At 35.0% G+C, this 21,701-nt stretch overlaps 1 protein-coding gene across 17 annotated transcripts in view; it reads right to left on the bottom strand.

Moving 5' to 3' along the window:
* The window catches only part of SOX5 (SRY-box transcription factor 5), a 1,040,220-nt gene that overhangs the window by 210,903 nt on the left and 807,616 nt on the right, over window positions 1–21,701 (bottom strand). For all 17 annotated transcript variants that reach the window (XM_027594377.1, XM_035729355.1, XM_027594379.1 and 14 more), the window contains one exon: window positions 13,511–13,597. In XM_027594377.1, the coding sequence (XP_027450178.1) occupies window positions 13,511–13,597 (87 nt within the window). The remainder of the gene's footprint in view (window positions 1–13,510; window positions 13,598–21,701) is intronic.

Raw genomic sequence — 21,701 nt, 5'->3', positions numbered from 1 at the left:
GACACATGAAAAAGTGCTCAACATCACTCAGCATCAGGGAAATCCAAATCAAAACCTCAATGAGATACCACCCCACACCAGTCAGAATGGCTAAAATTAACAAGTCAGGAAATGACAGATGTAGGTGGGGATGCGGAGAAAGGGGAACCCTGAGCGCTGTGAATTGTGTAAGACTGTTGAATCACAGACCTGTACCTCTGAAACAAATAATACATTATATGTTAAAAAAAAAAGAAGAAGATAGTAGGAAGGGTAAAATGAAGGGGGGGAATTGGAAGGGGAGACGAACCATGAGAGACTATGGACTCTCAGAAACAAACTGAGGGTTCTAGAGGGGAGGGGTGTGGGAGATGGGTTAGCCTGGTGATGGGTATTAAAGAGGGCACGTATTGAATGGAGCACCGGGTGTTATATGCAAACAATGAATCACGGAACACTACATCAAAAACTAATGATGTAATGTATGGTGATTAACATAACATAATAAAATTAAAAAAAAAACCTAGCCCAAGAAAACTACAAGAAATGAAGATAAATATTTAAAAATGTTTTAAGTGAAATATTAGAAACAATCTCAATGTCAAATGGGAATAATCAAATAATTATGGAAAATCCAGATTGTATTTTTCCCCCATGAAAAAACTATTTTTTAAGAGTATTTAATGGTATGGGAACTTGTTCATGATATAAAGCTAGGTGAAAAAACTGGGTAGTAATGAAACATTTGTGAAAAGGCAACCTACTGAATGGGAGAGAATTATATATCTTATAAAAGGTTAATATCTGAAATAAATAAAGAGCTCAGACAACTCAATAGCAAACAAAAAATTAAATTCAATCCAATTAAAAAATGGGCAGAGAATATAAATATTTTTCCAGAGAAGACACACAGAAGGCCAGCAGGTACATGAAGAGATTCTCAGCGTCACTAATCATCAGGGAAATGCAACTCAAAACTACACACACACAAAAAAACCCCACAATGAGATCTCACCTCACACCTGACAGAATGGCTATTAACTAAGAGAAGAAATAACAAGCATTGGCAAGAATGTGGAAAGAAAGGGGACTTTTGTGCACTGTTGGTGGGAATGTAAATTCATGCAGCTATTATGGAAAATAGTACGAATGTTTCCCAAAAAATTAAAAACAGAACTATCATATGATCCAGCAATTCCACTTCTGGGTATTTATTCAAAGGAAATGAACACACTGGCTTGATATAGGAATATCAATATCAGTATCATTGATATATGAACCCCCATGTATAGCAGCATTTTTTACATTGGCCATGATATAAAAACAGCCTATGTCCATTGATGGATGAATGGATAAAGAAGATGTAATGTACACACACACACACACACAAATATTATTCAGTGATAAATAAAAGAATAAAATCTTGCCATTTGTGACAATACAAATAGACCCTATGGACATTATACTAAGTGAAATAAGTCAGACAAAGACAAACACCATATGATCTCAATTATATGTGGTATCTGAAAAAAAAAGAGAGAGAGAAACAAAAATCCAATCTCATAAATTCAGGAAGAGATTGGTAGTTGCTAAAGGTAGGGATAAGGGGTGGGTGAAACAGGTGAAAGGGGTCAAAAGTACAAACTTCCAGCATAAAATAAATAAATAATGGGAATGTCATGTACAGCATAGTGACTATAGTTAATAATACTGTCCTGCATATTTGAAAGTTGCTAAGAAAGTAGGTCTTAAAAGTTCTCAACACAAGAAAAAAATTTTGGAATTGTGTTTGTTGATGGATGTTAATCAGATTTACTGTGATTATTTCACAATTATACACAAATATTGAATATTGAATTGTACCCCAGAAACTAATATGATATTGTATGTCAGTTAAACATCAATTTAAAAAAAAGAAAGAAAACACTTGTATAAAAATCTAAAGTATGCACATATCTATATTTATAGAAAAAAGACTGGAAGAATATTTATTTATGTATTAATAGTGGCTATTTCTAGGTGATGGAATTATAAGCCATTTTAATATTTTTATACTTTTAAAGAGCATTTTCTACAATGTTCTTATTATTTACATACTTAGAAAAATATATTTCATGTATAATATGTGGAAATATAACTTAAAATTTTAAGGTGACATTATCCATTTACATAACTGGTGTAATACCAATGTGTAAAGAAATATACTTGTTTGTTGAGTATAAGCAAATATCATTTTGGCATTCAGTATATGAAAGATTAACAAAATCCTTTTGTCTTCACTTATTTATATTTCAATGATTCTCAGATACACACTTTGTATATTTTAAACCCTCCGAGTCTTACAATGAATACTGTCTCAGAGTCAATGAAATATTAAGGTTTATGCCAACCCTGAGTTTGTCCTCCAGCCTTAGTCACTTACTTGTAGATGCAGAACAGGTATCTCTGAGTATAGATCTCACTTTTAAAATTCAACATGTATAAGGTGGGGTTCTGCATTTTTCTCATTTTTTAAAGCGTTATCACTCAATCAACATTCTAAGTTAGAAATATTAACAACACCCTCAATTCTCTTCTCAACTACGCATCCTCTTGAATGCATTATATCAACAAATCATGATAATTTTTTCTCAAAATAGCTTTGTTTCAGTTTTAATTTTAATTAGTCAAATGTATTTCTGTAATATTATGATATTCACATGAGTAAATAGTCAGTAATTAGAAAAGGGTATGCAGTGAAAGATCTCCTCTGAATACTGTTCCTTCAGAGATAACTACAATTATTATTATTATCCTACTCTTGTAAACGTAGATTCAAGCATATGCCAGAATATTTCTGTACCAGTTTACCAGCGCTGCTGTAACAAAGTACTACAGATTGTATGGCTTAAAGAACAGAAATTTATATTTATTGGCTAGAAGTCCAAGACTAAGGTGTCAGCAGGTAGTTCCTCCTGAGGGCTATGAGGGAAGGAGCTGTTCCAGACTGCTCCAAGCTGTTCCAAGGAGAAAGCTCCTTGGCTTGTAGACGGCCCTCTTCTTCCTGTATCTTCCTGTCGTCACTCTCTATACATGTCCAAATTTCCTCTTCTTATAAAGACAGCAGTCATATTGGACTAGGATTCACCCTAATGGCCTCATTTTAACTTAATTACCTCTATACAGACCGTATTTCCAAGTACAGTCATATTCTGAGGTACTAGAAGTTAGAATTTGAACATATGAATTTTTAGAGAGACACAATTCAACCCACAGCAATTTTCTTCACACAAAGGACACCGTAATATAAATGCTGTTTTAGAGTATGTAGGGAGAGCTCTTGTTCCAGCCTCCCTTCCTTATCTCCACTGACATTTTTCATCTTTTCATGAATTGTTGTAGCAATGTGGGGCCCGAACTCACAACTCTGAGATCAAGACTTGAGCTGAGATCAGAGTTGGCTGCTCAACAGACTGAGCCACCCACGCACCCCTGTAGCCTTTAATAGAACTTCCTGTCACTAATTTTTCTCTCTACAAGTCTATCCTCAAACTGGTACCAAAATCATCTTCCTAGAAAAACAAACCTACCCATGTAACTATGATTTTAATAATCATTTAAATACCTCCACTTGTTCCTCATTGTCTTTGGAATAATATGTCAATTCATTCTTAAGAATGAATAAGGTCCTTCTAATTGTGATCCAACCTTCTCACTTCCTTTGTGCATCCTAAATTCTAGCCACAATGACTTTTCAACCATCCTCCACAAAGGACACCACCCTTCACAAGTGTCTTACCTTGGCCACTCCCTCTCTAAACATTCATTCTTCATGTTCCAGGTCATATGTCTTGTTCTTTTAAGACTCTTATCCTGACTTTCACAGATAACAGTTGTTCCCTTCTTTTAGAACCCACACAGTGGATATCTTTATTATACTATTTAATCATTACATTATAAATCTTATTTTCACATTTATTTCCTAAAGTCAGCAGAGATAGCTGTGACAGCAACAGTTGTAAATTACCAACTCTTATACCCTCATTACCTACTAGAAGGTCTGGCATATAGTAAATTATCTAAAATTTTAATGAGTAAGTCACTTCCCTTTAAACTACTCTCAAGTTTAGGAATGCCATATAGCCAAGAGAAATGGGGATATGGATTACCTTACATGAGTTATACAGAAGTTCTGGTTTTGGCTTAAGTGAGTTGAGCCAAGGAACTTAAGCTTTTGCAAAAGAAAATTTCCCCACTTTTATAAAAGTACTAAATTAAGATGGAGTAAGCTCTATGGCTTCATCTATAAATTATCATGGTTTTCATAATAATTATCTTCCAGTGCATGGGGAGGGTCCAATAAGTGGTCTATGAATATTGGAGAAACTAATTAAGAGTCATAAAATATCCTAGACTTTAAGTGTGTGTGTGTGTGTGTGTGTGTGTGTGTGTGTGTGTGTGTGTGTAAACAACATCACTGGAAAATCCAGAGACCTCCCAAACAAAAAGAGGAGGTACTGTTTCTTCAGACAGATTTAAGATTTTTAAGAACCTTAAAAGTATACAATACTATGGGGGCACAATCCTGTATCTATGGCCTAGGTCAACCAGATTCAGATAGCTAATGGTATGAGTTCATGTTTGTGTGTGTCACTGATAATTTATTTTCATGTTTCATTTCTTTTCACTCTTAAGTGTTTTAATCTATGCTAGTCCTGCTTCAATTCCCCTGAATGAAGGATTATTGAAGTAAGAGGCAAATATATTCTGTTTCATGACTATAGGCATGGTAATGATTTGAGTGACTGTTATAGTCCTATAGGTTCCACAAAAGTACAGTTCAGAACATTCCTTAGTGTAATGCGACACAAGACATGAAAGAAGGGAATCAGCTTTGGTCATCCCTTTCTCAGTAAGAGATATCACCATCCATATATTGTTACATCCTTTCATCTTCCTCATTTTCCATATCTAATCCATTGGGAATCCTATTAATCCTAGAACATAGAAATTAGCCCATGAGTCTCTATCTCCAGAACAAACTCTTAATTCCAGGCCATCATAATCTCTTGCCTTCACTACTACAATTGTTTTCTAACCATTCTACCTGCTTCCACTTCTTCTCTTACTAGAAGCTATTCTTCAAGCAAAAGTTCAGAGCAATCCAGTTAGAAAAGTAAATCAGATCATGTCACACACTTGTATAAAATCATTTCATAGCTTTACACTGCACATAGAATAAAATCCAAACTCCTTACCCTAACAAAGCCCTGAATGATCCAGCTCTTACCTTCTCTGGCATCATCTCCTCCATTTCTCTTTTGTAAAAGTGCTTCAATTACATGGCCTTCTTTGAGTTCCTCCAATACCAATACACAAAGTTCAAATGTGTTGAAGACCATTTTTTAAACTTGCTCCCATATTAGGGTCTTTGTGCTCCAATTGTTTTCCATGGAAAAGTCTTGTCTTAGATCAAGATTTCTCAATCCTGGCACTGTTGATATTTTGGACTAGACAGTTCCTTTTCTGGGGACTGTGTCGTGTAGCATCTCTGGCTAGATGCTAGTAGCACTTCCCACCTAGTTATAACAACCAAAAATGTTTCCAGACAATGCCAAATTTCCCCTGGTAGAGAACCACTTCAAATGATGGACTTTTCCCTCTCATTCCTTTTGCATATACCTGAAGAGTTCCTTCTATGTCCCTCACACTATTCTAGGTGTTGGGGATACCAAAGTGTCTAGGCCAGACAAAAATGTCTCTGCTTCAGAGAGCTTACATTTGAATGGAAAAGATAATAAACTATCAGATCCAACCAGATAGTAATTTAAATGTCAACTCCTCAGACTGCCTCCCTTGAACAATGAAATTAAGGAAGCCACCATCTCACTTTCAGTCACATCATTTAATTTTTATTCTGTTCATAGTAGTTAACGCCCTATGTTGTATTTTATTACCATAGTCATTTATTTATTGAATCTTCCATAGAATATAAGCTTTATGATAGCAGAATACTAGTTTGTGTTGTTCGATGCTGGGAATCCAGCAAAGTAGACATCCCATCACAACTTGCTAAATGAATAAAGTAAATTTCATAAGAACAAAGAAAAGTCCTTGATTGACTAGTAATGTACAATTCTATGCATAAGGAAAACCCTCATTAGGATTACTCAGATTGAAAATGGTCTTGAACACATTTAAAATTATAAGAAAAAAATCTGTGGAAGCTGACATTTCCCCAATATTGTTTTATTCCACTCAAATGAAACAGATATATGGCTTGAAATTAATTGATCAAAATCAAAATAAATTGTTAGGAGTTATTATCCAAATAAAGGAAATGTAAAAGTAAACTCATTCAAGAAGAAGGGGAAAGGACCAGAATTTTGACACTAAAAGTAAACTGGGGATTATGTTTCTTCCTTCAAAAAACTTAACAGAAATTTAATTCTTTGTTACAAAGCAATGGTCAATCTTTGCAAGGGATTTTTCCCCCCCTTTAATAATTGGTGTTACTTAGCCTATTAGTGTTAAACTTTGGATAGGACTTGACTTGTTTTAATTTTTTTAATGAAAATATTGTTGTTCTCAACTGGTACTCCTCTTGAAGAATCTAAAAATAAGTTGTTGTCCTGCCTTTAAAAATTCTGCCTAATGAAATAGGCTCTACTATACTGTAAGCTTTAAAAGGGCAGAAATCCATCTACTCTGCTTGCTACCATTCTATCTCTAGAACATAGCACATGGTCAGACAGCAATATTTGGTATGAACTAAAAATATAATGAATAAAAACTAACAAGTTAGTCTAAATGTACAACTAAAGCTTCTTTCAGTGGCACTCTTATTGAACAAGAGAGAAAAGACAGACTCCCTCATCAAAGATATTAGTGGCGTCATTCCAATTCATTAAAGGAGTATTTGTTCGGTTATCCAACTTATAAACATCTACGAATTGGTCTTTTCATTAAGAACAAATTTAATCAAACTTTGATAAAATTTAGCTACCTACACTTGACTGCTATATAAATACCCTGAGAGGTTAGAATCAATTAAAATTATATAAGGAATACTATTATTTATTACATGACAGAATAAAGTAATTGATATTCTATTATACACTGCCAATACTATACATATTCTTACCTTATAGATTTCAATAATCATTTTGAAAAGACAGTGGTTTTTGTTCTTTTGCTTTAAGATCTTAAAAAGAGGCCTTTGGCTTGGATTTAAATATATCTACTATTGGAAGCTTTCAGTTATAAGGCAACTGACATAAGAGTGAAATGGAACATTTGACAAGTAGCTATGATCTTTACTGTTATTATCCTATGGTTGATACTTTGCTTCTGAGATATTATAGACAAGATATGTGCATTATCACTTTTGTAGTGAAAGCAAGGGTTGTTCTTGTGCCTTTTTTTAAACTCTCTTCTATTTCTTGTTACAAATATTTACCTTTAATGGAAATTATAATTTTACAAACTTTTCCCAAGATTATTCCACCCACCTCCTTGGATATTGTATTTAAAAGGTAAAAAACAGTTGTTGCTTTTTGTTGTTGTTTAAATCACGTCAACTTTGCCACATTTACAGACTTTAATGTAGTCTATAATAATCTTCTCAAAACATGGCATTTTTAAATTGTCATCCTTTCACCAAGTACAAACTGGGTCCCAAACTTTGGGCCAATGGTAAATTAGTAGTATACAAGGGAAAGGTAAATATGTAAATAAGCTAACAATACAAACAGTGTGTGTGTGCTAAGGGACAGATCTAAGCATAGAGTAGAATATCATGACTGCATCTCAGAGGGCGCTGCATCCAGCTGTGTTGGGTCTGGAAATGTTTTCAAGTTTTAAAGGATTTTAGAGATCATCCATTCCAACTTTACTGAGGAGAGACTGCCAAGTACCATGCAAAGAGCACAGGCTTTGAAGACAGGCAGGATTAGGTTCACATCTTGACTCTGTCACAACTAAAGTATGTGGTTTTGGATAATTAATCTCTCTCTCTTCTCTCTCTCTCTCTCTGTCTCCACTTCTTCCTATGTAAATTGGGAATAAAATGACTCTGTCACAATAATTTTGTAAGGAAAATGTTTACAAGGTGCCTGTACATAAATGGGCAATCTGCAACTGTTTTAAGTGAGCAGATGAGGCAATAAACCAAAAGAGTTAAACTGATTTCCACAAGTCCTTGGAAGAATCACAGCAACATGACACCAGTTTTTTTGTTTTTTTGTTTTGTTTTGTTTTGTTTTACTACACCATGCTTCCCTAGGAAGAAAAATAGTCATTTAAAAGAGGAGAGGGTTTTAGGTTAATTCCATCATCTAATAATCTGGATAGTGTAAGCTTTGGAGTCCATAGCTACAAGAAAAAAAATAATGGTTTTAAAATTATTTCAATTTTATTTTTTTAAAGATTTTATTTATTTTTTTGACAGAGAGTGAGAGAGAGTGAGAGAGAGAGAGAGAGGGAACACAAGCAGGGGGAGTGGGAGAGGGAGAAGCAGGCTTCCTGCTGAGCAGGGAGCCTGATGCAGGGCCCGACGCGGAGCCTGATCCCAGGACCCTGGGATCACGACCTGAGCCGAAGGCAGACACTTAACGACTGAGCCATCCAGGCACCCAAAATTATTTCAGTTTTAGAATCTTCACATCCCTTGCACAAATGAATACTCATTAAATGAATGAATGTATTTTTAAATGAGAAAAAAATGTTGAAGAAGGCATATTTTTATTTTCAAATACAGAATCAGATTTAATATGTAAGAGTATCTGTTTAAAACATGCATTATTGGGGTGCGTGGGTGGCTCAGTTGGTTAAGCATCTGATTCTTGGTTTTGACTCAGGTCGTGATCTCATGGGTCATGTGATGAGCCCTTCACTAGGCTCTGCTCAGAGGGTAATCTGCTTGAAGATTCTCTCCCTGTGCCCCTCTCCCTATTTGCTCTCTCTCTTTCTCTAAAATAAAATAAATAAATCTTTTTAAAAATGAAAAATAAAAAATAAAACATGCATTATTAAGTACCTTCTTTGAAAGATATATAAAACTTCTTAATTCGTGAACTAGATCATCAATACAGAAATTAATGAGATTCAGTGTCTGACCATTCTCTTTCCATCACTTGCTCTGTTTATACACTGGCATAAAGCCTCTGGCATTCTGGGACAGATCAAGTCACTGATAGGCAGGAAACATAAAGTCACTTTTTTGTCACTTTGACAGACCTTGCCAAACCTTATATGCTGTGGACCAGTAGTCTTTCTTCGGTTCTCACAAAGTAGTTTTTTTTTTAAAGTGAACACATGACTCATAGGCAACTACAGAGGAACTATAAAACAAGCTTAGTAGATTGAAAACATGAAGATTCACTTTATTTAGAAGTATATATCTATATGTTATGTACCTTCTTCACGGCTGACTCTTGCATTAAACACATTTCAGAGACAACAGTTCCCTCAAAAAATAATCAACATTTCCAACCCCTTTATAAAAATGTGCAGGCATATTTTCTAGGTTAATGTACAAATGAAATAAGTCACAAAGTCAGTATGAGCAAAGCATGCGATTCTTAGTTTTTTTGATTTTAAAAGAAAGGGTTTAAACAACTTTCAAAGTGATAAAAACCCTTACGTAACTAAACGGGGATTTTAGTTTCCATGTTTTTAATTTAAAAATTCTAAGGATCCCTTACTAGATTTATTACCTGGGACCTGATTCTTATTCCATGCCTGCTTGTTTACAAATAGTCTAATGTCATTTAAACAGAATTTTCTCTTTCAAGCCACATACTGAATCCACATATCTCTTTTATTTCAAAATGTTATGTCACATAACAGAGGATCTACTTTAACCCACATGTGGGATCTAAAGAGCATGTATTTATAATGAGTTCTAAGAGGCCACAGTATCACCAAATAGGTTATTTCCTCGAATCTATTACTGGCATTCTAGAGCGGTCTGGTGTTTGCCTTTATGTTCCATCTTCTAGAAAGAACAAAATTATAGCTTTCAAAAGAGCCAATTTTTTATTATACCAACTGCAGCTGGCATTTTTCTTAATACCAGATACAATTTCCCGGCCTAAATTAATGCATTCTGAGCAGGGTGAGAAAGGGTCTACCAGAAATACCAATGGCAAAGAAACCAGGCTCTGAAGAATTCTTTATACAAGGCAGGTGGTGAAACTGATTTGGGCTTATCTGAGGCACCTGGACAGAAAACCTCTCAGACAACGCCCTGCTTTTCTAACTTCACCAAGATAGAAATATTTGTGAGAATTCTGCCTGCAGATTTTTTGGTCACAATTCTAAAAAAAAAAAAAAAAAAAATTAAGTCCGTAAAATACGAATTCTTGCAATGACTTTATTGAAAAGCAAATGATCTGTTTAGATGAGTCAAAGCTGCCACGGATCCCCAGATACTGTGCTCAGGTGAAGTGCCAATGCAATGACCTTCAGTGTAATGGCATTTCATGCTAGCTAAAACAACGTGTGACGGCCCCGTTGCCAAGGGGGAGAGCAGGCATGGTTTTGTCCCCCGCCTCAGTAACTATGAGGCTCTAAGAAGAATTTCTTCACCTCTCACACAACCGTTACTCAGTGCTTCTGCTATAGATAACAACAAAAAACCCTGCAAGCTGACCAGTCGCACAAGGTAGCTGACTGGAGAAGAAGAAATAAATAATTTCTTCCGGCAGCTCATCAGTGGATACACATATAGTGACGGTGGGCCAAGCTTTTCAGTCACACAGTTGCGTTCGGCAAAACTGGATCTAGTGTCCTTTTTGGATGTTTTTTAGAGGGTTGTTTTGAATGTAACTTTAAAACCTAATTACTTCACATTTCCAAGGTACCAGACCATAAAATGGTATGAACTCTAACAGGCAAAATAATCTAACATGAAAAATAATTTTATGCTCTCAGAAGTGGGTGACCTTTACTAACCCACATTGTTTCTTAAAAAATGAGATTGACTTTAAGTGGGTATGACAACTACTTATGGGTAGCTAAAATATCCAGACCAAATGCTATTTATTTCCCCTATTTTTAAAAGTTTATCATTTTAACTTTTTAAACAGTAATAACAAGAAACACTTCTTTGAACTTTGCCAATCTGTAATATTAACCTTTGTCCAAATGCCCTGAAATTAATTCACGTGCAGCAACCTGAAGCCAGTGCTTAGGAACTGAGCTCTGCTCTCCCTTGGCTATAGTTTTAGATATTAAGAATAGGTGTGCTTGCGCTCATGCATGTGCACATGCACACATACACACACTCCTTCACTCACATGTTTTCTGGAACTAATTAAAAGTTAAATGAAAACTGAGCAGTGTAAACAGAGGAGAAAAGTTTCAGTTGACGAGACTTGGTAAATACTGTAAAGGCAGTACCTGTGCTAACATATGCAAAGAGTCTATTAAATATATTATTCTCAATTATTGCTAATCATCTAATAGTTGAATGAGTTCATATTTCCAGATAAAGAAAAGTTCACACTTATTCTTCCCTACCTCAACCCAAAACAGTGCGCACATACACGAGACTTACACCTTTATTTGCTTCATTAAAAAAAACAAAACAAAACAAAAAACCTGCCAAACAGCTAAGCCATTGTTCTCACACAACTTCTTCTGAGGTGGCATGAAAACCACATTCCTGGGCATGGCATAATCATAGCGTCTGACCCCCCAAGAACCATTAAGTCAAATTCATTTACCCCCAGAGGGCTACACACTATTGTATCCTTTCCACTTTCTAGCCACCTATGAACAATGGAGAGTAATTGCAACTGTCACGGGCAGTCAGTAGGAAAAGTAAGCCAGTGCTATTTTCCCAGTTTTCGGCCAAACCTATCCAAGCACCTAATAACCATGCCCCTAACCGAAGAAAGATCCACAGTTGCTCTTTAAATGCATCAGAAAACAGCTTTTTTGAATAGAACCAGAAGACAATCACCAAACTTATGCTCTGAATGTGAAGCTTAAAAAACTCAAAATTAAAGACGGAACTTCTTTTGACTGTACTACAGCTTCCTGAACTAACCCCACAGGCAAGCCTGAAAGGAGAGCAGAGCTGCTTTCCTCCAAGCTTATCATCACTGCTGCGGCAGCTTTTAAGTCTGACTTGTGAAGAAAACGAGGGAGGGAAAAATGTTTGTCCTCCAATGGAATGAGATCACAAGGCTTGGAACAGGCGGTCTTCTCTGTTCTACTCTCAGTTTTCACTCAGGTCAGAGGAGAATAAAGAACCTTGGAGAGAACACATCCTCTATCGTGGGTGCAAATGGGTTAAAAATCCAACATGATAATATAAAGGATCTGCTGCCTTGGAAGAGAGATTTCTCTGTTCTCTTTAAACTTGGTCTTCAAGCTCTTTAAGACATACAAATTATTATCTGTTTGAATTTGATTCCATTATAGATTTTGGTTACTGAATGTGTTGATTAGCACCCATTCTTTCTCTTACCACCAAGGCCTACTTAATCATAACCTGAATATATGTAAACTTTAAGTAGAATGGATGAAAAGTGAAATATTCAGTCCAGCATTTTCTGGAAGTTTCCAAATGCTGAGATGCTAGTGTCCTGCCTTTCTGCAGGATGCTCCAATGTAGCAGAGCCATAAGAAAGACAATTGCCTTTTTCATTGGGAGAACATGTGCGCATACATACATATGCAAAAAAAGTTATTTATACACATATTTCTACATGTATATTAATATAAATCTGGTGATATTTTAAATATATTCAGCTTCTACCAAAAAATATAGAGTAATATATAACAAAATATTTTAATATTGATGAATAAGTAGTATTTTTTTCTCAAAATTAATCCTTTAGAACTCAGAATCAAGTGTGCTATTGGCAACAAATAGAAAACCATAGACTGCCTACCAGGCTTTGAGAAAACACACATTAAAATTAACTGAAATGACCATTTGATTCTATTTTTATATGAGAAATTAAGCCCTCTCCCACTGTTATTAGTAAAAGTTTATTAAGATATGAATATTCAGTATCATGAAGTCCATACAGACTTTTTCTCTTAGTTGTTTGTAATGTCTGATTCAAATTAAACCAAACCAAAAATGTTGCTCTCGTTAGTGAAAAACAACCTTTTATTAAGCTTTCTCCATTCATCATTTCTGGTTTTAAATGTAGATTATGTACATTCACACTTCTAATATGTACAATGTATAAAATCATCATAATAGGCAGTTTTTAACCCTGATATAAATACATTCCTACTTACAAGGTAAATCATTAAAATTTTTTTTTTTAAATGATGAAATCCAAAGCCTTTTGAAGATACAGTGGGGTTATTCTGTTAAAATGACATTCCATTTATCTAATAAGGCACAAACAAAGAGAAAATAAGAACCCTGACACAACCACTTTCAAGCTAGAAGGAAGAAACACCAAAGACAGAGAATAGATGAGGCAGGAAGGGATGGGGGGAGAAGCACTGTATCACTGTTGTATCTCAAAATATAAACTTCATTTTCATACATTTTGGATCAAAATAATTGCAAATATATTACCTTTTATTTCACCAAAGTTCCCTGATCCCATTGCAAGAAGTTTGTCTTTCCAGTCCTTTGAGAGTAGCTTTTCAATACTGGGGGTTTCTAAGTAAAGAAAAAAAAAAATGTAAGCAAATCAACACGACTATCTTTACAATGCAGCTCATTAAAAGTCTATCTGCTAAAAATAAGGCCATCCCTATCCGGGGCCCAGTTCATAATGACTTCATCAACAAACTGATAACTGGGGGGGGGGGGGAAGAATGTGTTTTGTCACCTGCTGTTTCAAAATCATTAGCTTTTTCTTCTTGCGGAACAAAGCCGTACTAATTCTTTATGACAATGGGTACATATAAACCTGCAGTTCATTGTTTTTCAATTTGGTGAACAAATTCCTACTATAATAGATGCTTGTCAATTTCAGGGTGTTAGTCTGCAGTCAAAAAATAATTATGTTGATAAAATGCAGAGCAAAAAAAAGGCAAAGAATTAGCTCTTAAATCTGCTACATGTAATTATATCCCTCTGTGTGTTTACAATTACATCCACTTTATAATATGTGTTTAACATCGTATGGTGGTTAAGCACACTGTGGAAAGATTTGCCAGTACCGTGAACACTAAAAAAAAAAAAAAAAAAGTTCGTATAAAAGAAGCTTTACAAAGATTGCAAAATCTAGAAAAGTGAGTAATGCCTATAATGGAGACCTATTATTTGCTTATTTCAGATTTGTCTCACATTCTTTTAAAATGTCCAGTATTGAGACAGGGCACATATTTTTTAAAGAGCAAGGTTATGCTTTAGTCTGATATTTGTTTCTATATATCACATGGTTTTTGACCTCTTCTTTTGTGTTGAATTTTAATGTATAAGTAAACATAAATGCTAATAAAACTCCCAAACATTAAACTCAATTCCAAACAATGTAATTGTATATTCTTGTCAGCATTTAGATGGGTACACAATTACAATGGCTTTCAATCCCACGATTAGCACTGCATTCAGTCAGAAAATGGAGTGTACTAAAAGATAAGTGTCCCAGTATACTCCATCTAAATAACAATACCCACACTTAGTATCTGGATCTAAGACATACACTGCCATTCTCCACATTGGTGTTTATGTGTATTTGTGTTTGTTCAGACATTTGTTTACCCCCTACTAGGAGCATAAAGGGAGTACATGTTAACTTATCAAAGGGACCGTCTGGCCTAGAGACCATAAGATTATTAGAAACTGGTTCATTTTCCCCACAGTTAAAATGCATTTTAAGGCGTCATCATCATCTTTGGCTAATGCTATCTACTTCTCTCAGGCCTCCATCTTACAGCCATTGACTGTCAGAGTCACAAAGCCCGTGTGGAGTTTTCAACAAAACAGAGGTGAAATTTCCTTGGAAAAACTGTGACAATATGGAATGCTTTTTTTTTTCCGGATGTCAAAAACTTCTGGAAAATAAAATAGTGAAAAGCTCTGAATGATTACTGCTTTACACAGTCTATGGTCTATACGTATGGTGCATACACACACACACACACACACACACACACACCTACCACAATTACTGTGTACACATTTACTATGGAATTTACTACGGAATGTGTAAGTTGTATTTTTTTTCCTTTGTAAGAAGGTATCTCCATTTCTTACATTTTAAGGAAGACAGATCCTAAGAAATTGCTTTTACTTTTTCTTCAAATAGCCCTCTTTCTGTACCACAGTGGTTTTGAAAATGGTAATGACAATTCTGAGTAATAAAACGGCTTAAATCTCTTCTTACTGTAATCAATATTTCTGTTCATTGAGGCTTTCAAAGTAACTTTAAAATACTTCTGCACGGATTTCCAATGTTTCTACATTCCCAGTAAACACTTCATGAGCGAAATCATTTTTTAAACCTTATCAGAGTAGGTCAAACAAACACCACTGTTTCTTTTTTCCAGCACTCCACAAAAATTCTTGAGTAGCATGTAAACAGGGCACAGCCTATACGGTATTTGCAATAGAGTACTGTCAGTCATTAAAAGCTAACAAACCTTTGCAAAGCAGGAATGCAGCAATAGAAATCCATTGTGCACTAACAATAGGCCCCTGAACCTCCCGGCACCAAAAGCAGACCATTTTACTTTTAAGGCTATTGTCTGCAAAGTCCATGACAAAGCTTTTCCCCTGCAGCTAGACAAAATATTCACTGTAGTGTGCTCATAAAGAAACAGAAGTCTTCTGTCTAAGTTGCAGAGTTAAAGTAACAGCCGCCAGATTTCTGAAACCTGCAGAACATTCCTGGCCTCTTTATTAACTTACATAAAGATAGAAGGCTCCTCCTATACAGAGCCACTTTTTTTTTTTTTCAAATACCTGACTTTATATACACACACACACACACACACACACACACACACACACACATATATGTATATGTATATATATATATATATATATAAAACTTCTTTAAGACCAAATAATTTGGAAGATGTAAAATCAGAAACATATCTAACTCGGGGATGCATGTCTGTGGATGAATACAGACACTAATATTTGCAATTTGGGTGAGGTATATATTTTAAATTAGATTCAGTAAACATTTATTGAGCAGCCTATGTGCCCGGAACTATGTTAGATGCTTTTACCTGTCTGTATTCTCTCGTTTAATCATAGCAAAAACCTGAAGACTCACATTGTGCTATTATATCCATCACACAGGTTAAAAACAAAAGCAAAAAGAAAAAAAAAGGACTTGTCTGAGGTCTCACAAAATGTAATGGGCAGAGTTGATTTTTTGAAGTAAGGTTTTGTTTTTTGTTTTGTTTTGTTTTGTTTTTTGCCTACAAATTCTGAACTCTCTTGTCAACAATGAAATGATAATGACAGCTACTATTTTGAGGGCTAAGTGCTAAGCAGTGTACCAGGTCCTTTACATGTGGTATCTCAAACTTCTCATAATAATCTTCTGAATTAGATATTTCCCTAAGCTTTGGTTTCTTAAGTGGTAAACAAATGCACCAGTATCTAATTCAGAAGATTATTTTGAGAAGTTGCCCATAGGGAGCTAAGTTCAACCTACTGGATCCCAAAGTCAGGGGGACCAAAAGTACATCATTTCACCCACTTCACCTCTCTATCTGAACTACTATAAAATAAAGAGCTTTAAGCAAATCCACGTCCAGTATTCCTCCAGCCGCTACTGTTGTAGTTTGTCTCCACCGGTCGTTCATGAAGAGGTGGTTAAGAAGTGATTTCACCATGGATGTTAATGAAGACAGTTAATGATGAGTTCACAATGGTCATAATGAACACAGTGGATGCACGGGTACTAATGACTGAATTTCTCTGAAAATGGTAAAGAACCCAGAGAATATAAATGACTAGAACTGTAAAAGACCAAATGGCAAAATCCCAATATTTATAATACACCTGTTCATTAAATGTGTGAATGTGATTAAAGTGAAATTTGACACAATTATGTAAGTGTTACTTCAGTGTTGATGGACTAAAAAATATAGTAGTTATCTATTAAATATCCCATTTTCTAAAATGAGATGTGACTTTTTAAAATATGTGTAGAATTGTATTTTATATTGTGAGTATGTGTAGTATGTTTGTGGACATACTTATTTTCCAAAAGTTCAAATTCTGGGTTATCCATCATTTTCACATTAATATATGCCACAGTTTTACTACAAGCCCCTTTAAAGATTCTCCTGAGAGTTACTTCTCTCCAACATTGAAGTATTGCAATTACTGTCAAAATAAAAACTAGTGCTCCCTATATTAAAATAAGTGTGAGAGGTAATAGTAGCTCTTACTTTTGCATAGCATTTCAGTTTATATAATGCTGTCAGATGCAACAGCATTGTCAATGGTATGCATTGTTATTACACCGTTTTGCAGATGAGAAAACTAAGGCTCAGAAAGATGCTTTTCCCAGCATCACCTAGCCACAGAGTAGAAGAGAGGGAATACAGAACCAGGGCCTTTTAATTCAGGGATCTGTGTCTTTAGGGGAAAGATAAATACGTACATATTTTAAAATTAAAAAAATAAAATAAATGGTAGGAAATAGCTATAAAATAAATTAGAGGGTGATGACAGATATCCTTATCAGTCAATCCATTAATATTACGATAACTCTAATTGGATTACTTTTGTCTCTTTCTGCCATCAGGACCCTTTTGATATGTTTGCTTGATTTTCCCTCCTCACCCTTGCCTCTTTTGCTCACATATGTTTCTTCACATCAATGCCTATGGCAATCCCCACCAGTGAATGGCCCCTCCAACTGTGCCAGCCATTGTTACAACAGCATCCTGCCTCTTTAGGGCCTGTTCATTCCCTATAACTCTCACTCCTTTTTCCCTTCAGTGCCAAACACTCTTAAGACTGACTCCCTCATCTGGAACAATGAGACCTAGAGACTCATGCCAACATATTGTAATTCTGCAACAAGCTGCCAGTGCCAAGAATTAAACCACATTCGCTCCAGTGCAGTAGCTTTACACACAAGCTCAGGTTTTTGCTTTGTGTTTATGTAGGTTTTTTCCCTTAATCTCCCCTGATCTGCAGTGGCAGAGCTCATTGAAAAATCGAACAAGCAAAAAACATGTATGTGTAATATTTGACTTTTTTTAAACAAAGTCCCCGGTAGTTAGGGGACAAATCTACCACGGTTTATACTTTAATTTTGTAGCTTAACCTAAGCTGTGTTATTCGTGACATGTGATAGGGTGCATGTTTAGGAATGGGAGTTGTCTTTTGGAAGGAACAACAGTATGTCTAAACTTCAAAATATATAGCAATACCTCTTCATAGTCAAGAAGTAAAAGCGACATTATGTAGATTATTCACATCGTAGAATCAGAATTTTAAAACCTGTATGGATCTTTAGATATCATTTAGATAAGCATTTCATAAAAGTAATTTATTAAATAAAACACACGACATAAACGGAACGCAAATTGTTTGGTTACTTAAAACCAAAACAAAATAAGCATTCCATTGTCATGTTAATCTCATTACATTCCACAAATTTACATTTCATTTCTACAAGATTTAGATCTATTTAAGGGCTAAGAGACTGTCAATCTTTAAGTGAATTGTGGATTATATGGTGTAATTTAAATATCTGACCAAGGAAATCAGTGTTGGGAGATGACTGTTTTGCTCAATACAATTTGGGTAATAAATAGTCTAGACAAAATTCTGCATTTTACAGACTGAAATTGTAAAGTAAGGTTAAAATATGCCTAAAATCATAAATCTAATTAATGATAAAGGTAGGACCTAAAGCCTAACTCCTAGTTCAGTGTTCTTTTCGATATGCCACACACAATAACAAGTTCTTTTTAAAAGTTAAACTTGTCAAAAATGAAATGTTAGTCTAGTTTTATTCGCCTCATCTAGTTTTAAACAATTATTATATGAGAGTTGATCTGGGCTACTGATCTCTGTTTGAATTAGGTATTGTTAACTCAATATTCTCCCCTTGCAAGCTTTCACTTGATGGCCAACATAAAGCTGAAGAATAAACACAAGTTAGAACACTTGGCCAAATATATTTTTCTTCAAAAAGCTAATTACAATTCAATGCTTGCTATTTAATTATTCAATTACTGATAATAAGATTATTTTTGAGGGGGAAGATTGGGCTAACTCTAGAAATCATATATCTGTAAGAGTTTAATTCATGTTGACAATATGCACAGGCCTAGACAGCATTTTGGGGCAAATACTAAACAATGTAATGGAAGTAATGTAAAACTTTTATATATCTGGAAAGTTATTTGTCCACTGAAGACCACGGGGCCTTGTAACATTCCCATTAGCCAAGCACTGCAGCTAGTCAGCCACGGAAAATGTCAAGTTCTTCTAGGCAACATTAAAAAATAATACATACCACAACACACAAGAGAAACACATCTGAAATTCCAAAGCATTAGAATTTCAATAAGCCTCATTTTTATATGTAATTATCCTAAAGTGAATTAAGCTCTACAAATACTTTACTTTTAGTGATGCCAAAATACTTGTTTGTTTCCACTTGAAAGTTAATAAGAGCTTGTTAACAGAAAGGAAAAAAAAATTTGGCCCGCTGACTCAAGTTTTAAAATGTTTAATGTGCATTCAGTTTTGGGAATATTGCAAAATTTAAAACAATACTTACAAGCTTGAATTTTCTCGTTGCACAAGCTGAAACTATTAACACACCTGCCCAATTATATTCAGTCTTATACCACATTTTAAAAGAATATTTCTTCATCACATGATTAAACATGCCATAATCAATATGATATAATTGCTACATCTCAATAACCTTGGGTTTACTCCTCACAAGATGGCTCTATATGTTCTACATAAAAAAAAAAATTCATTAAAAGAGACACTTCGGAAGCTATATTGTTTTATCTACTCTATCACTCAGAAAGTTAAGTATATTTTCTTTTCTTTTTTTTTTTTAAGGATTTTATTTATTTATTTTACAGAGAAAGTGAGAGCACAAGCGGGGGAAGCAGTAGAAGGAGAGGGAGAAGCAGGCTCTCCGCAGAGCAGGGAGCCAGATGCGGGGCTCAATCCCAGGACCCGGGGATCATGACCTGAGCTGAAGGCAGATGCTTAACCATCTGAGCCACCCAGGTGCCCCAAGTTAAGTATATTTTCATGCAACACTTTGTTTTGTCTTTGTTTCAAAAATTAGAGGCCAGCAAAAATAACATTAAGTAATTTGGGGGAAGCATTTCAAAAAAGAGTTGCAAAGAGGTATTCCTCATGCACAAAATCTCACTAATGTTGTGCTACTGAGCATTAAGAAAGCCTTAATGTCATACAACCTGACACCATCACTTACTAGTTTTGTGACATCTGGCAAGTAGTTTAACCTCGCTGTGCTTCAACTGACTCATCTGTAAATGGGAATAATAACTGTACTGACCACATACGATTGTCAAAATAACTAAATGAGATAATTTATATAAAGCTCTTAAAACACTACAGGGCACATAGTAACACTCAAAAATGTGACTAACATTACAACTGCAACTTAATATATGACAACCCAAAAGAACTGTTTCAAAAATCAAATGAAATATATACGCATATGCTTCACTTTGCCCATCACTAAAACAACCCAGAATTCAAAAACCTCATCGAAGGAAGATGGTTGTCTCTACATTTTTTTATGGTAATGACCCACAACCCTTAGTTTCCTTGATTATCTACCATCCCTATAAATTTTTTAGTGGGTTCATGCCAATAAAAATGATAGAGAAAAAGGCGTAGTATCATGAGGGACAAGGATAGTTGTCACTTCCATGAGGTTAATGTATGAACTGTTCCAAAACAGCACAGATACACAAAAATACTCAACTGATCTTTGCATGATTTTTAAAATTTTTTTGGACAGTTGTCTCTCTAACTTTCCATAGGCTCTATTACATCCTCAACAATGGCTAAAGCTTTTAAGCCAGTGCTGTTGACAAGTGAAAGAGAACAACAAATAGCTTTGTAGTGCTCTTTTCCCAGGGTCACTCAACCAGCGGTAATAGTTATTATTTTTATTTATTAGCACTGTAGCCCTGTCCTCTATCATGGCTGACTCACCCCAACCCCCATGACAGCAAGAGCATTTTAACTTTTAATAGAAATGAGAGAGTGCAGCACTCCTGTGTAAGGCTCTTTCGGCAAAGTGCACAGCTAATGAATATTGTCCATTTGTATCCAAATAATTTATGATGTCAGCAAAGTGTGGGTGGGGAAACATGAATTAAGTTGTAGTCATTTGTTACAATAAGAGGGGTGACAGTGGAGAGTAGGAGGAAGCAAAGGGGTTGCTAAGGGGTAGAATAGAAAAGCATAAATAATGTGATAGAGAGAAATTCGGGAGGAAGATGTTCATGATTGTAACGGTAATAGGCAACTTCAAAAAGTTAAAGCATTTCCCAAAAAAGTTTTTCATGACTATGTCTTTTTATTTTATTCACCGAATAACCAACTTTCTTAGACATCAATTACAATAAAACTTACTCTCCATATGTTTTATATGAAATACTATTTTCTCAACTGTGGATATGTGAGATAGAGGAAGAAAGAAAAATAGAAGACAAACCATAAGAACTAAGTCATAGCAAAAGGTACATGAGAATCAGGCATATTTAACACAAAGTCTTCGTTTCACAAGACATATTTACAAACAGGAGTTTAAGATAGCTTAAACATA

Source organism: Zalophus californianus, chromosome 9, assembly GCF_009762305.2.
Source record: "Zalophus californianus isolate mZalCal1 chromosome 9, mZalCal1.pri.v2, whole genome shotgun sequence".
Taxonomy (NCBI): domain Eukaryota; kingdom Metazoa; phylum Chordata; class Mammalia; order Carnivora; family Otariidae; genus Zalophus; species Zalophus californianus.
Note: the sequence above shows the minus strand (reverse complement) of the source record. Positions and strands in the feature narration are given on the sequence as shown.